The following is a 14,853-nucleotide window of genomic DNA, read 5'->3' as shown; positions in this document are numbered from 1 at the left end:
CACTACCCCTACAGTATTAAATGCCTGGGGTTTACCCAAGATACAGGGTCATTTCCCTTGTGGTAATTGTGTCGGTCATCTTACCACACATACAAAAATTCTGAATCTTGAACCTGGCTCCACATGGACCCAACGCTCTCATACCAACTGTAATTCATCAAATGTGGTATATCTAATCAATTGCCCCTGCAATCTGAGATATGTGGGAATGACTACGTGTAAAATCAAACAACGCATATGTGAACATCGTAGTAATATCCGTTGCAAGCGAAGTGCCACTCGCATGACGGATCACTTTCTGCAACTGAACCACACTACCAACGATTTGCGTTGGCCAATAATTGAACAGATCTGTTCAGGGGGTAACCAATTCCAATGCCTGTTCGAAAAGGAACAAAGATGGGTGAATCGCCTGTCAATTCACACCTCTGGCCTCAATGATAACATCCCATGGGGCACGATTCTGGCACGCTAGTTGCACTACGCTTTTCCGCAATACCCAACACTAATATACCAAACTGTGAGGATGTTGGTATTAATACGAGAGATACTACATGTTTTTCAAGGTTCTTTTTTGGTCTTTCTAAACCTTCTTGTCTTTATTTATCTCTGTTACCCCCTATATGTACTTTGTGGCATATCTAACCTACTGACTGTCGGCAGTAGGTGCTTACATTTAGGCAGCTTAAGAGAAACCAACAACCTTATTTCAAATCAGTCTAGCGCCTATTTTTATTAGCCTCCAAACACACCTCACCCGTATCCTTCACTGCTGTGAAATATAATTTTTTTTGTGCTGGAGACAATTACCTTCCTATGTAATGTAGAATAGACGAAAAAAGAAAAGTGACATATTTTTCCTCTAGTATGCGATCTGTGCTGTTTAATATATATAAACCTTTATCCATTCGAAATACCATGGTGGAATGAACATATCGCCATGACTATTGTCCCTTGGTATGGCTCGTAAGATGCCCCCTCAGGACAGTTTAATTCATTGCCGTTCCTCCTTTTTTACTACATCACGACGTTTCCGTATTGTAAACCGGAAGTCGTTTTGAGCACGCCGTGCTATTAGTCCTATTGCAGAGTCCCGGTCTAGACTTTCTGTCCAGCTGACGCACATTGACGTCGCAACGTCACTCTACGGACGCACGCAAGCAGCAGAGGGCTACACCGATCTGACATGCTTTAAAAAGCCTCCCCGCGACCTGTTCATCATCGTCGGGGTCCTGCTACTGTGCAGTCTTAGGTGTATTGGCGAGCGGCGTACCTTGGAGTAGTAAGTCATTTCAGCACGGTTTTTATTAGACGGGTGAACAGCTTTATGTGTACGATCTCGTTAACTTGGCCCCACTTCTCTCCCACTTTACATACAGAGTGTGACTATAGGTACGCGCTCCCCTCCTGGACCCATGGGGCTATTCCCCCCTCCTTTGAAAGTAAGTGATGCATTTCCAAAATAATCACACTTACTTCGCTACCGATTACTTTTTTCACCAGTTCAGTCAAATCATTTGTGATTTTAATGAATAAGTATGTGCATGCGAAACTCCACCAATAAATCCTACGCCCCACAGAGTGCAGGAGACAGTCACTACCTTTTACGAATTTTTCGTTTAAATACAGAGGTATCATATTATTGATCCCGGGTGGGATTTGGTATGCTTCAATCACAGTAAATATTATACCTACATAAGTAATACCTTAACAGTGCTACAGAATGTGTAGGACTCCTTGCCGTATTGACAATTGATTCACTCTTGTGCTACGAATACCTTACTAAAAAATGTATGTCTACGCAATTGTGTGTGTTTTTTTCATTATCTGCAGATACTATTGGCTTTTTGAAAAGCGGTAAGCCGGGCTACAAATTGTAAGTCATTTTTATTTGTCACAAACACCCCAGGTTAGGGTGCACCTTAGAGTGTGCATACCGCCGACGTGTTCTTTCCCCTTTTTCACCAGTTGGTCCTGATGAAAGCCTTGCTAAATGGGTCAATCTAAAGGCAGAATCATGTTGACCATGATTTTATCTCACCTGCATTTTGGACTAGACTGTTAGACTCAGTCTTTACGTCCAATCAGATTTTTTAGCAGCGCTTGGTTAACCACGAATAAAGTTGGTTTGGGTTTAGCCCTTTTTAAAACACTATTTCCTACATCACCTCACTCTGAAAGAAACCCGCTCCGCTGTAACCAGGCGTAGTAGCACACCAGGGAGGCACTCGGCCTCTCTGGTGGAACCCAATGATGAAGCATATCACCAACCAGGTTGGTGAGTGAGGGTTCTTTTATTCACAAGAGTGATTCTCCCTTTTCTAGACGCCTATGTCTAGACGTTCTCAAATGATTAAGTTGGTTGTGCACTCTTTCATTGTTTATGCTTAGTTTGACCAGGGGAATAAGAGTGTCTTATTTTTCCCTTTCTCTCTTGTTGTTATAATATACACATTCATGACTGGCCACACTGTGTCCACACAAGGTTGAGACCCACCTGCAGTAACCATTTGACCATTAATTTATGACTAAGGCAGCAACGAACATTCCTCGTCATATATGGTATGCCGAAAATGATGTCTTGTTGTAGAATTGTATACAAGATGCACACAAACCCAATGTAAATTGACAGTCCTCAGAACCCGTGCATATAACTGTTCTCCTGTATGCATTGTTCAACTAAACACACTGTTCCTGTTTTGCCGAACTCCTCTTGTCTTGTGTTTTTTCCAAGTAATTCGAACCTGAGCAACATTTTGGCAAGCCAGCCATGAGGGATTGGGACATCGTACCAGACTGCAGCCGAAGGAAGGTGACCCCGCCCGGATGGATTCACAATAGTGCAACAAAGGTGGGCAGACACCATAATTGATTGGAAGCGCTGATGAATCTGCGGGGCGGAGGTCCATCCTGAAGCAGCCACCACAGGGGGTAAGAGACCACATCCGAACAAGAAACATTGTCTTTTAAAACATTTGAAGAATGGCTAACGAGGGAGAAGCGTAGAAAGATGACCTGAGCACCCTCCAACGGACCGGGTCTGGCACATTTCCCATTTTATATGTGCCAACTGTATCAGTCATAAGGCGGCCTCGGAGATGATCCAGAGAAACTCACCTTTCTTCGACAGCAAGCTCGGAAAGGAGAATATTTATTTATATAGCCCTTTATGGCTCACAGGACGTTGTGTTTGTGATACAGCTATCCTGTAAGGGCGGAGTTGGCAACTCAGTGTCATTTCTTTAGCCAAAAGGATTTTTCATTGCCAAACAGGTTTCTTAACACCGTTGATACCTGAAAGTAGTGAGAGGTATTGGCCGCTTGGACCTCTGGCGATGACAGAGTGTTTGCTTGACCCCCTGTGTGAGACACAGGGTGTAATTTAGACTTTAGGGAAAACTTGGACCCAGAAAACTAGGCGTAACTTGTGTGTGGCCAAGAAGGGACGGCGTTTCCCCAAGTCATTACGTTTGGTATCTGTGATTACCTCTTTTGTCTACGAGCGGATAGTGACAGACTATCCACCTCACTTAACGTGTTCTAGTCTTCTCCTGCTAGAGGATAACGTAATGAAAAGTACCCATTTTTGACAAAGCTATTTTTTTCTGTCGACCATTATTGACATATATGTATTATTGTACGTGATGTTATTGCATTGATTGATATTGAAAACTGTATTGTAGTAAAATTGAGTTCATGCAGGATATTCACCCTGAGTTACAATACTACGTATGCAGTCGTCATCTTTTGTTTAAATGCTCGTTAGAACTCTTTTTTGTAAGAAATTTCAAGCGCTGAGCTCATAGTACGTAAAACTGTAGGAGGACAGTGAATTTCCCCCATGATTCGACAAACCAAGCTAGGAAAACGTAATTTGAAGTTTATTGGCCAAATTACTAAAATTGCCATGGATTCCCCACTAAAGCACATGGAAACTAGGTTCCCCAAACAGATAAAAAGGTTAAGGTTTGACTAGAGTGGCATTTACACGAAGAAACACACATGTCCCAAGCCTAAGGAGGGAACATTTGACACAAACATAAATGAGCACACTAAAACAAATATAAAAACCAGATATACAGGTCAAAAGAGACAGAGGCATTATTAGAATTATGTGCCATCTTCAAAGAGACGAAAAACAAGACACCTGCAATGCTGTTAGCAAATAAACCATCAGCACCTCCCCCATCTTACGGATGGACGGGCTCACACCCACTCCCACTGTATTAGGTTACTCAAACCCAGAAGTGACAGAAGCAGAATAGCCTCCCACCAAAAGGTCAGTCAGATCTAAGCCCAAGAGAACCAAAACCAAGCGAGCCCACACACCTCCAGCATAGCCTAAGTTCCTAGAGAAGGTCCCCAAAAGCTCGACACCCTGTCCATCACACACGACACCTCAAAAGCGGGTAACATACACATTCCCACTGCAAGCAGGTGTCAGGGAAGTTTGTGGTGGTTCGACAGTGAACCAGCAAGCATGCCAAAGGAAAGGAGCTAGAGTCCTCTGGGAACAGATGACAAGGGTGGGGTTACAGGATTTGGCCAGGTAGTTGAGGAGGAAACAGAGCGGGAACTTGAAAGCAAAGCCAGGTCAACAGAAATAGCGCCCTAGTTCAGAGCAAGAAAGAAAGGCCGGATGGGGCAAGTGGGTTGGGGGGCATGGGGGTATTGGGGGAGGGGAGGCACATTTAATCAGGAATGGATCTATAATTATTTTGGATGAAAAACGTAAAATGAGGCAGAGCTGTATCGTAGGACTACCACCTATATCGTATGTGTTAGAAATCTGAAGCTGGCATTCGTGAGGTGAGCGATGTGGCCACACACAACCTAACTACATTGGTGCCCTATTTACTAATCATGGGACGATAAGAGCTGCTCCCATTGAGATTCATACCTGTGATCTGCCGAGGTTGCATATGGACCATTGCAGCATTAGCTAAGTAAATAAAATCATGTAAGGCTAAACATGCTATAAGAGGCATGGAAAGGAAAAGTTAATACTGTTATCATCCCAGCACAACTGCCCCATCTAATCCTGATTTCATTTTATGTGATAGGCCAGCCAGAATTCGCTCACCTTGCACTCATGCACCAGTACACAGGTTTACAGCTCTGGAGGATTAGCAAACACTCATTATCACAATCTCTGAACCAGTTATACCAACATGACACCTTGCTTCCACCCATGAACCAGGATACTCATTAAATGGCTGCATGGAACCCTGCCTTCAAGCTCCATGAAATACATGCAGGACTTTTACTCAAACACCTGTAAAGCCATTATGTGACAGATTATCTTGTGCCGACAAATCTATGACCTAGAAGATTCTTCCTATTATAGATTTGAACGTATAACACCTCGCGATAGATATTTCAGTCAGAGAACACCAGTACAGTGTACCTGCATAACGCTGAGTGTCTCTGCTTGCTGCATTTTGCTGAGGATGGCTCTGAGAATCTGATCCAGATTGTCCCCAAGCTCCTGTCCTGCTTTGGAAATCAGAGTGGAAACCAGCCTGCCGACGAAAGCTGCAGTGAACTCAGATGTTCGGGGATCCAGCAGCTGACTCACCACCTGCATGACATACCAGAGCCCATTGTGGCCCTGCTCGTCATGCCACTGGGCAATCTGCTCCAAAGCTACAGAGACGTAGGCCCGCAAACATTCCCCTCCATTCTGGAAGAAACAAGACAAGCACCATTAGAATACTCACAATAGGAACAGTGTACATTATAGTTTGGTTTCATAATGCACCAGTAGTGTACCTCGTTGCAGTTGCGTCCATCAATGTAGATGAAAAGTATGGCTAATCCAGTCTTTCCCCTAGACTCTAGAGGTCATTACCTCAAAGCCCTGAAGACTATACTAGCCCACTTGTGACTGCCAGTATGAATTAGGAGTTGAACTGAAGGTCCTTTATTTCCATCATGCATTCAGTAATAGTTAAGTCACTGCAGCTTTGCAGAAGAGCAGCAATTAAGGAAGCCTTAGATCCTTGAAAATAAGTGACCCTCACCTGTATTTGAGGAATTCTGCATTATTTGCTTTCACTTGTACTAAAATAATAAATGTGATCTAACACAAGGTACCAAATACAGGATACAAATAAAACGGCATACAAATGCAATGAATAAAATACATTTTAAGCACTGCTCTAACATACCACATATTTGTATTTATTTTGACATTACTTGCATCACTCATTACACCAATCAAGGACTTCATACTGCAGAAGAAATTTGGAGAGCTCTAAAAAGACCAATGCTTTAAATTTGGTATTAGGATCGCTTCACAATGTTTCAGAATATTAAACGAGCATTAAGTGCACATTAAAGCAGAGCAGCATGTGTACTGTCTTTAATCACCTTACAATAGATAGAACTGGACTGTGAAGCATCAGGCTCAAAAGTTGTTTGATTACAGAAAAAACATATTTTTTTTAAATTTAAGGTGACTAGAAAGCACATTTCACAAATCTTTCCTGCTGCACTTTGTGATTGTGTGTTAATTGCTTAGTCTCTAGTTATATCACCTCTGAAGGCTTACTTACATCAGTGGGGAAAATTAAAAGCTAACGAGTAAATACAAGAAACTAAAATAAATTGGAGAATTTCCTTCCATCACTTTGTTTTACTCTGAAAGAAAAACAGTCACATCAGGTGTAATTCTGAATGGCCAGTAAGGATGTGCAGATTAAGTAAGCCAGATGACAAATCAAGCAAGCCAATACGCTGCTTACCGACTCCACTTGTGCTCTATACACTGAAAACTTGGTATGCAATAACTAAGCATGACCTAATGAATGAGAACGTCAAAGGAAATGGATCCCAGGAGTGGACTTTACACCTGGAAGTTCAGCAGAACCAAATTTGCTAAAGGCTATTCCTGTTGACCAGAATACACATAGTAGTAATTGGTGAAAGTGTGGACAGGCAAGTCCAAGTGGATGTCTGACAAATGTCAGAAACCGAGATACCACGAGCCAGGGCTGCAGTTGCTGCTCTTGTGCTGTAGGAATGAGTCCTAGGGCATAAAGGAGGGTGCTTTTTGACCAAGGCATAACAGGGTTTCAGGCAAAAGAAACTTCTTCACACTCAGGTTGTTTCTAAACTTCAAATATTGTGAGGAAGGAACACCATAAAAAAAGTCCATGAACTCTAGTCTTCTGTCTTCTAAATTTCTTTATTTATCACAAACGTGGTATCTTCAATTGATGATTCAATAATTCACAAAATATTGGTTTTCCAAATACATTTCACAAAGCTTTATCAACCTCTTAGCCCTTGTTAAGCCAACGCGTTTCGTCCTACCCTTAGGACTTCCTCAGGGCAAAAACTATCATGGATATCGATACGATACGTGAAAAACAGTCCTTGTCTCAGAAATTATAACCAATCTTTCTCAACGCAAGTTAAATGCCTCTAATAAAAGGCAAAATTCATCCAAAATGCCAACAACTTCCGAATATAATCATAGCAAGAGCGTTATATCTCAAAGACCTTCTCTTCTGCCCGGGGCTCGATAAATCGGGATTTATCGAGCCCCGGGCAGAAGAGAAGGTCTTTGAGATATAACGCTCTTGCTACGATTATATTCGGAAGTTGTTGGCATTTTGGATGAATTTTGCCTTTTATTAGAGGCATTTAACTTACGTTGAGAAAGATGGGTTATAATTTCTGAGACAAGGACTATTTTTCACATATCGTATCGATATCCATGATAGTTTTTGCCCTGAGGAAGTCCTAAGGGTAGGACGAAACGCGTTGGCTTAACAAGGGCTAAGAGGTTGATAAAGCTTTGTGAAATGTATTTGGAAGACCAATATTTTGTGAATTATTCAATCGTCATCAATTGAAGATACCACATTTGTGATAAATAAAGAAATTTAGAAGACAGAAGACTAGAGTTCATGGACTTTTTTATGGTGTTCCTTCCTCACAATATTTGATGTTTATGGATTTCGTGGTTGTATGACAGTGAACCATTGGAAATCGAGCACCTAAGAAATTTTTTTTGAGGGGAATTCACGACTTAGTGCGCACTACAGAAACCCTTCATTGTCATTGGTTAGATGGTTTTTTAGCTAGCTTTCTTTTCTTCATTCTGAGTAGAAAAAAAAACGGGAGAGCAAAACCTTCCCAAACAATTTGAAAGACCCATTAGCCCAATGTGACAGAGTTCCAGTGGAGTAGATAATGCTGGATGTGGCCCCATACTGGCTGCAATAAGCTGTGAAGGGGAAATCCAAGTGGCTTTGCAGCACCAGACGAGGAGGAGTAGGTCTGTTGCTGCTGTTGGTGACTTCTACTACCACTCCTGCCACAACGCCAAAAAAGGGCCAAACTGATTGAGAGGGCTGCTTCTGATGATAGACAAGGCTGTGAATATCCTTGGATCTTTTTATACTAATGGTGGAGCTAACAGGCGAGAGAAAGCAACCCCAAGGAACGAGTGAAAGCTCTGTTAGGGCAGTATCTGTCTCCCCACAAACAATCGAGCCTCATCAAAAGGCATTCCCAAAATCCAAGCTTGAAATTCCCTGAGAAAGCCAGTGAAACACATCCAAGAATGGATTTTGTTAACAGCAGATCCCATAGTCCAGACCACACAAACCGCAGCATCCAACCCAGACAGATAATTTGCTACTTTCTAGCCATACTGTATTATCCATACAAGGAATTTGAAAAGTCTTTGAACAAGGCTCGCTCTTGTCCCAAGATCAAGAGGGCAGCGGACAAAAAGACCAACCCTATTTATTGATGGAGCAGCAAGCTATCCAATGAAAGAACTCTTTTGCCCAGTGTCTATTTTCTTTGATTCTCTATGTGGGCAAATAGTTGAAAAATAATTGAGATAAAGTTTGTTCATTGAAGCCATAACTATAAGGTTCTCTAGAAAAGGAAGCCACATCAGGAACGAAGGATCATCTGGGGCAGATTTATACCATCTGGTAATTGGGTGACAGGTGGTAAAGAGCAAGACTTGAATCCGGCTGCCAAAAGGGTCTCAGTCAAGACTTCACTGAATGAAATGAATTTCCTAGAGTTTCAAGGTGGGAGTGAGTTGTAGAAGTTGGTGAATGTCCTTGTACACTGACTCACAGGACATTCCAAACTAGAAGTACCAATTCCCACCTGCTTCCAGCCCCAATAAGTAGATTTGCTGATGCAAAAAGCTTAACGTGAGTACATTCTTTTGAGAGGGTAGAACCAACTTGCATGCAAAATAGCTTTGGGAATAGGGCCCATACAGTTTTGACTCTTAAAAGACCTTGTGTGAAATGTAAGCTAGTTATTGATCTAGAACTTAGAGAATAATGACAAACAGAGGAACTCCAGCATAAAAAAAATGAAGTGATTTGCCCTAGAATTACACAGCGTGCTGAAGCGGAAAAGGTCACCCTAGGTGTTTTTGTTGATCCTCAGTTGACGAATATAATCATCTTTTTTTTTTTTTTACATTAACATTTGTGAAATTTAGTGAATACTTAAAAGTAAATTTGCCAGAGCATTTCACAAAAAGAGTTTTCAGAAACTTAAGTAATAAGTAGAAGAGCGGTACAGTTAGAACAATTCCATATCCCAAGCTCACCTGAAATCAGAAATGCGGCATAACAAAAGCACAGGAATATTCACAGCCCTAATGTGATTAAAGTGTAGCTGTGATCATTCAAATGCTTGACAAAAACAGAATGCTGGTATGTTCAGCATTCAGTATAATCCAAAATATATCACAATCATTTTTGCTACTCTCCACTCCCTGACATAACATGAGCCCTGACATGACCAGATGTGTATCAGAGCTATTGATATGGCATACGTTGCATATCCCTGCATGCCATCAAATAAGACAAGTGGATTTGTAAACAATTTCGTCCTTTGGGCAAGAACATATTTTATAATTCCACATCTCTGGTGATGAGTTTAAGAAAAGCCTATGAACAATGAATTTGGCAAGTAAAAAATAATACACTAAATCTCAACACCTGAATGGCCCAACGTTGACAAATCTATAACATTTTTGTAGACTGAAAGATTGAAAGACGTTCTGGGACTTTGATAGCCAGTTACACATCAGTATTAACACAGCCATTCAGTGTATATGGAACCTTGCAGATTGAGAATACTAGATGCCCCTCCTCTGTCAAGTGAACATGCCTTCTGCAGCTTTGAAGGGTTTATGGAGGATAATAATCAGCTCATTATTGCAGATACTTTAATCACGCTCAAACGCCTACTGATCAGATGCTGTGCCTGCACCCACTGATTTTCCAGCAGGTCTTGGAATTCTGGGGTAGGTACCAGACTCAATTATTCAAAAAACGGTTTTCAGAATGCCGCTATATCAGGCTCCTGCTGAGGTGCAATCTTGAACACACTACTAAAAAAGGCAATCAGCTGACCCTAGTAGTTGCAGACTGATAGACTTATAAATGCGGATTCGTCACCTTTTGAATATTCCTCAGTTGTCAGACTAGATTAAAAAACTTTTCAATATTACCTCTGCGAGCCGGTAGGGGGTGCCGTGCATCTCCAATCTGACGCCATGCAGAGCCTATACAGACACCACATTTACATGCAGACATCAGTTCCTTTCTTTCCGGACCACCAGACGCTGATCCAGAGCAACCCCTTGTCTTTTTAAGACACTTTACAGCCAAAAACATTTGTGTGCAGGAGAAATGTTCCTCACAAAAAGGCAGGTTATAAACCCTGTAAGGACTGTCGCAAACAAATATTTGTGACAGATCCTCATCAGGTTTGCCTGGGATCGAGCTACGACTCCTAGGCGTGCAGGGACTGCGTGTCAATGAACCTAAAGGCCGTATGAGTGTGCAATGAAACACTGTTGCTAAGCATTTGAAGACTCATCAACTAGACTGGTCCAAGTCAAAAGGTCAGTCCCTTTCCAGAAGTTGCAGTTGTTCCTGAGGTCTGTATTCGTCACGCTCCCAAGTCTTCGGATAAGTTTAATACAAAGAAAATCTAGCCCCTTTTCGCCACTCACATTCACCTGAGAAGGTGCAAAGCGCTGCCATGCCACTCGATCTCACTCCCGAAGTCTGTCGACCTCAGGAGCCCATTCCACAAACTTTCCTGTCACGCCCAGGGTTTCCAGGGCCGTCTGCGAAATTGAGGCAGATTGAAGAGTTCTGCAAGGCCGTGCTCCGACTCTTCAGATCCTTACCAACTTCTTCCTAATGTGTCTATGGACCCAAACACGAGAGAGGACCTCCACCTGGAATATAGAGAGTGGGTTCGTCCTCTGCACCAGTTTAACTCTTTAAATCCAACTCTGGCTCACCCTGGGTCCCATTCCACACTTCACTCCGGTTCCCGACTGATGCAGACTCCATTGATGCCGGAGGGCAAGGTGCCCATTGTGGTCTCAGACTTGGCGCCGTTACAACTGAGGGCTTGCTTGATTTCAATTGAAGCAAAACCCCTCACCACTCGACTTGCCTCTTTCACAAGGAAAACACAGACATTGCATTCCTCATTTGGTAAAGATTTGGACAACGATAATCCGGGTGATGAGATAGTTCAACCATACCACGAAGATAATTGGTACGATGACCTTCAAGAAACCAGTCGCCTTGACATGTCCTTTGAGTCGTCATGACTCCACTCACGTCGAGACCCTACCTTAGAGGAGAGTTCATCTTACACAATGGTCATGCATAAGGCAGCCGAAGTTCTTGACCTCCTGCTCTCCATCTTAGAGGTCATAAACAATGTCTTGACTGTAGTACTCCAGCCAAGGCAAACATCCGCTGAGTCCCCCCTTCTCCACTTCAACGACACATTTACAGATACTCTTAGTGGTCTTGGCCACAGTATGCTCTAGCCCCGCCCCCTGTCAGTCACCCAATTGTGAAACGCCAACCCCTCTCCCAGTCAACCTCGCATTTTTGTCTGTATCCCTCCTCTGAAAGCCTGTTCGTGCAGATGTCTACCAGTCGGAAGAACCCAACTACCTTTCGGATTACTCCCCCTGATAGGGAGTCCAAACGAGTAGATACCTTTGGGGAGAGGGCACTTTTTTTGCACCAGCTGGGCCTTCGGGTTTGTTAATGCCAGTTGCCTGCTGTGCCGGTATTCCCACACACTTTAGGATTCAGTGACCCTCAGGTGTCCTGGAAGATCAGACCTGTCCCAACCCAACATATAATTAAAGGGGAGTGATCAAGTCTTCATGGGGCACATTTATACGTCCTGTTCCGACAACTCTATTGGTTTTTTGTGAAGACCCTCACCCCTGCATTCTTAATTCAGTGGCATGCTTCATCATTGAGGTCTCGCCACAGTTACAGAAATTGTACCTAGCCGGGCTCAACTTTGTCTGAAGGAGCACTTTGTGTGGTATCTTTTTATAAGGGATTTTTGGAATCTAACTTCTAAAATTCTCTCAAGGTGCCCAAAAATTGTGCTTTTTAAGCAATAATGGAAATGACAGGTCTTTTCAAGAAAGTGTGACTATAAGGCTGACCTCCCCTCACTTCCTAAGGAAGCGAGAAGCGGCAGTATAAAAAGAACCGTACTGGGGAGGTCCGCTGAATTAAGAACCCAGTGGATAAGAGTCCTTATTAAAAAAAAACAATAGGTCTGTCAGAATGGGACAAATTAATAAAAATTAAGATCGAACCATCAGCGCTACCTTAATGTCCCTCGCTTGTCAAAAATAAGACGGGCAGTTTTTTCCACGGTTTGGACCGCCAAACTTTGGAATGCCCTACCTCTCCACTTACGTATGCTGAACTCAGGGCAGGATTTCAGAAAGGCACTGAAAACCTGGCTCTTTAATCAAGGGAAATAGCCGCGCGAGGCCTCAATCTCTTTAGTCTGTTGTATTAGTGCCAGGACACCTCCCCAGAGGTAGCCGTGCGCTATATAAATGTTCTTTGATTGATTGATTGAAGATGTGGTCACTTCCCTTTGATTATGTGTGGTGATTACAGTGGAAGCAGAGTGGATCCACATGTATGCTTCTAACTTACCATAGTGATGGACTGTCCTAACCCCAGCCTACAAGACGTTTATGATGCGCGCAAATTACAGTTTGTTGTGTCTTGGACACTACCTATTCCATTGGGTGAGCCATTGGCACCAGCATCGCCGTTCAAAAGCAGCTTGGCTTCAGTCAACAGGCTTTTCAGTCGATGCTCAGTTTTCCCTCATGGACATGCCCTTTGATAGGACCTGCTCATTTGGGGATAAGGTAGATTCCACTCTGGAGAGGTTCAAGAAAAACATGGTCAAAACACTCCCTGGGTTTTTCTCCAGCTGACAGACAAAAGTTGCAAAAGTGGGTACTACAGAAAGCCCAAAAAGGGTATACCTAGCCCTTTATTGCCATTCAATTGCACCTTTCACTGTTCCTGGAAAAACTGACGGAGGACCATCTATCTGTTTTATGTAAATGTAAATGTAAATGTAGTTGAGCTTATATAGCGCACAGCTACCCGCTGTGGGTTTCCCGGCGCTTGCTTAGGGAACCCGTCCTGGTATTCCCCTGTGAGATAGCAGGGTATCCACAAGGTGAAAGTCAGGCATCCCGCCGCGAGGGGCCGTTGTGGAGATTAAGCAAGCTATTGCCCAGAGTTGCAGAGTGTGAACCCGTGAGTCGAGGAGGCACCAGGGCGAGAATTATCGAGTCCGTGGAATTTTTAGCCCAAGACCCGCCGAGGCGGGAATTGAACCCTGGTCCAGGACCGATCTCAGCTTCCGGGTCTGCCGCCTCTAACCCCTGAGCCACACTTCTCTTTTACAACATAAGATCAAGCCTTTCTGGCCAAAGTGACTATTGAGAGGGTGACTGAGCCAGAAGTAGGTTGTAGTTGTTATTCCCGCTATTTTCTGGTACCAATTGGGCCTCTGCCCATTTTAAACCTGCACCCTCTCAAAACCCTCCTCCGGAAAGAAGAATTCAAGTTGCACACTCTGGCCCGGGTCTCGTCTGCCCTCGAACCTGGAGACTAGATTGTGGCGTTAACCCTGCAGAACGCCTATTTCCATATATCCGTCCTAGAGGCTCAACAGCGATACCAGGGGCTCGTGGTAGGACAAGCATTTTCAGTTAGCTGTGCACCCCTTTGGTCGCACAAGCGCACCTCAGCAGTTCAGTGATTGTGATGGCCACAGCACACTTTCATAGGTCAGGGTTCACAGTCTTCCACTAACTCGATGACTAGCTGCTGAAGGTAAGTTAGCACCAGGCACTCCTCAACCACATCCACACTAAGGGGAACCTCCTGTCAACTATGGCATTCACTATCAATGTGCCAAAGTCACCTCTGACTCATTAAACACTACCCTTCATCGGAACCATTCAGGTCACAGTTCTGTTTCATGCCTTTCCCTTGAAAGAGAGTTGATGACATTCAGGTTATGATATCAATCTCTCAGCCTCTGTCCTGTGTCTCAGTGAGGTCAACACTGAGGCTACTGGGACGGATGGCTTCCTGCATCCTGATGTTCAAGCACCCCTGGTGGCATATGTGTGCTCCTCAGTGGGATTTGAAATCTTAGTGGATCTAACATCAACGGAAACTCTCTGACTACATCATCTGCAAACCCCTCTGCTTACTCCACCCGAGCTGACAGTGGTGACGGATGCGTCTCTTCTGAGTTGGGACAGCCACGTGGGAGAGGTGGAGATTAGAGGTCTCTGGCAGAGGCCCTGCTCTACATCAACCACCTGGAGCTCTGGTCATCCACTTGACGTTGATAGCCTTCCTTCTGTTCCTCAAAGGGAGGCTGTTGCAGGTTCTAGAGGGCAAAACCACTGCAATGTGGTATTACAAGAAGTAGGGCAGAGTGAGGTTCTGGGGCTCTGTGCTAGGTGGC

The 14,853-nt window shown here is 43.6% G+C and overlaps 1 protein-coding gene across 3 annotated transcripts in view; it reads right to left on the bottom strand.

Moving 5' to 3' along the window:
- IPO9 (importin 9) overlaps positions 1-14,853 on the bottom strand; it is a 595,516-nt gene that overhangs the window by 215,572 nt on the left and 365,091 nt on the right. For all 3 annotated transcript variants that reach the window (XM_085600586.1, XM_085600577.1, XM_085600596.1), the window contains one exon: positions 5,408-5,683. In XM_085600586.1, coding sequence (XP_085456712.1) covers positions 5,408-5,683 — 276 coding nt within the window. The remainder of the gene's footprint in view (positions 1-5,407; positions 5,684-14,853) is intronic.

The sequence above is a fragment of the Triturus cristatus genome, chromosome 1_2 (assembly GCF_964204655.1).
Source record: "Triturus cristatus chromosome 1_2, aTriCri1.1, whole genome shotgun sequence".
Taxonomy (NCBI): domain Eukaryota; kingdom Metazoa; phylum Chordata; class Amphibia; order Caudata; family Salamandridae; genus Triturus; species Triturus cristatus.
The sequence above is the reverse complement of the archived record's forward strand: the minus strand, read 5'-3'. Positions and strand labels throughout refer to the sequence as shown.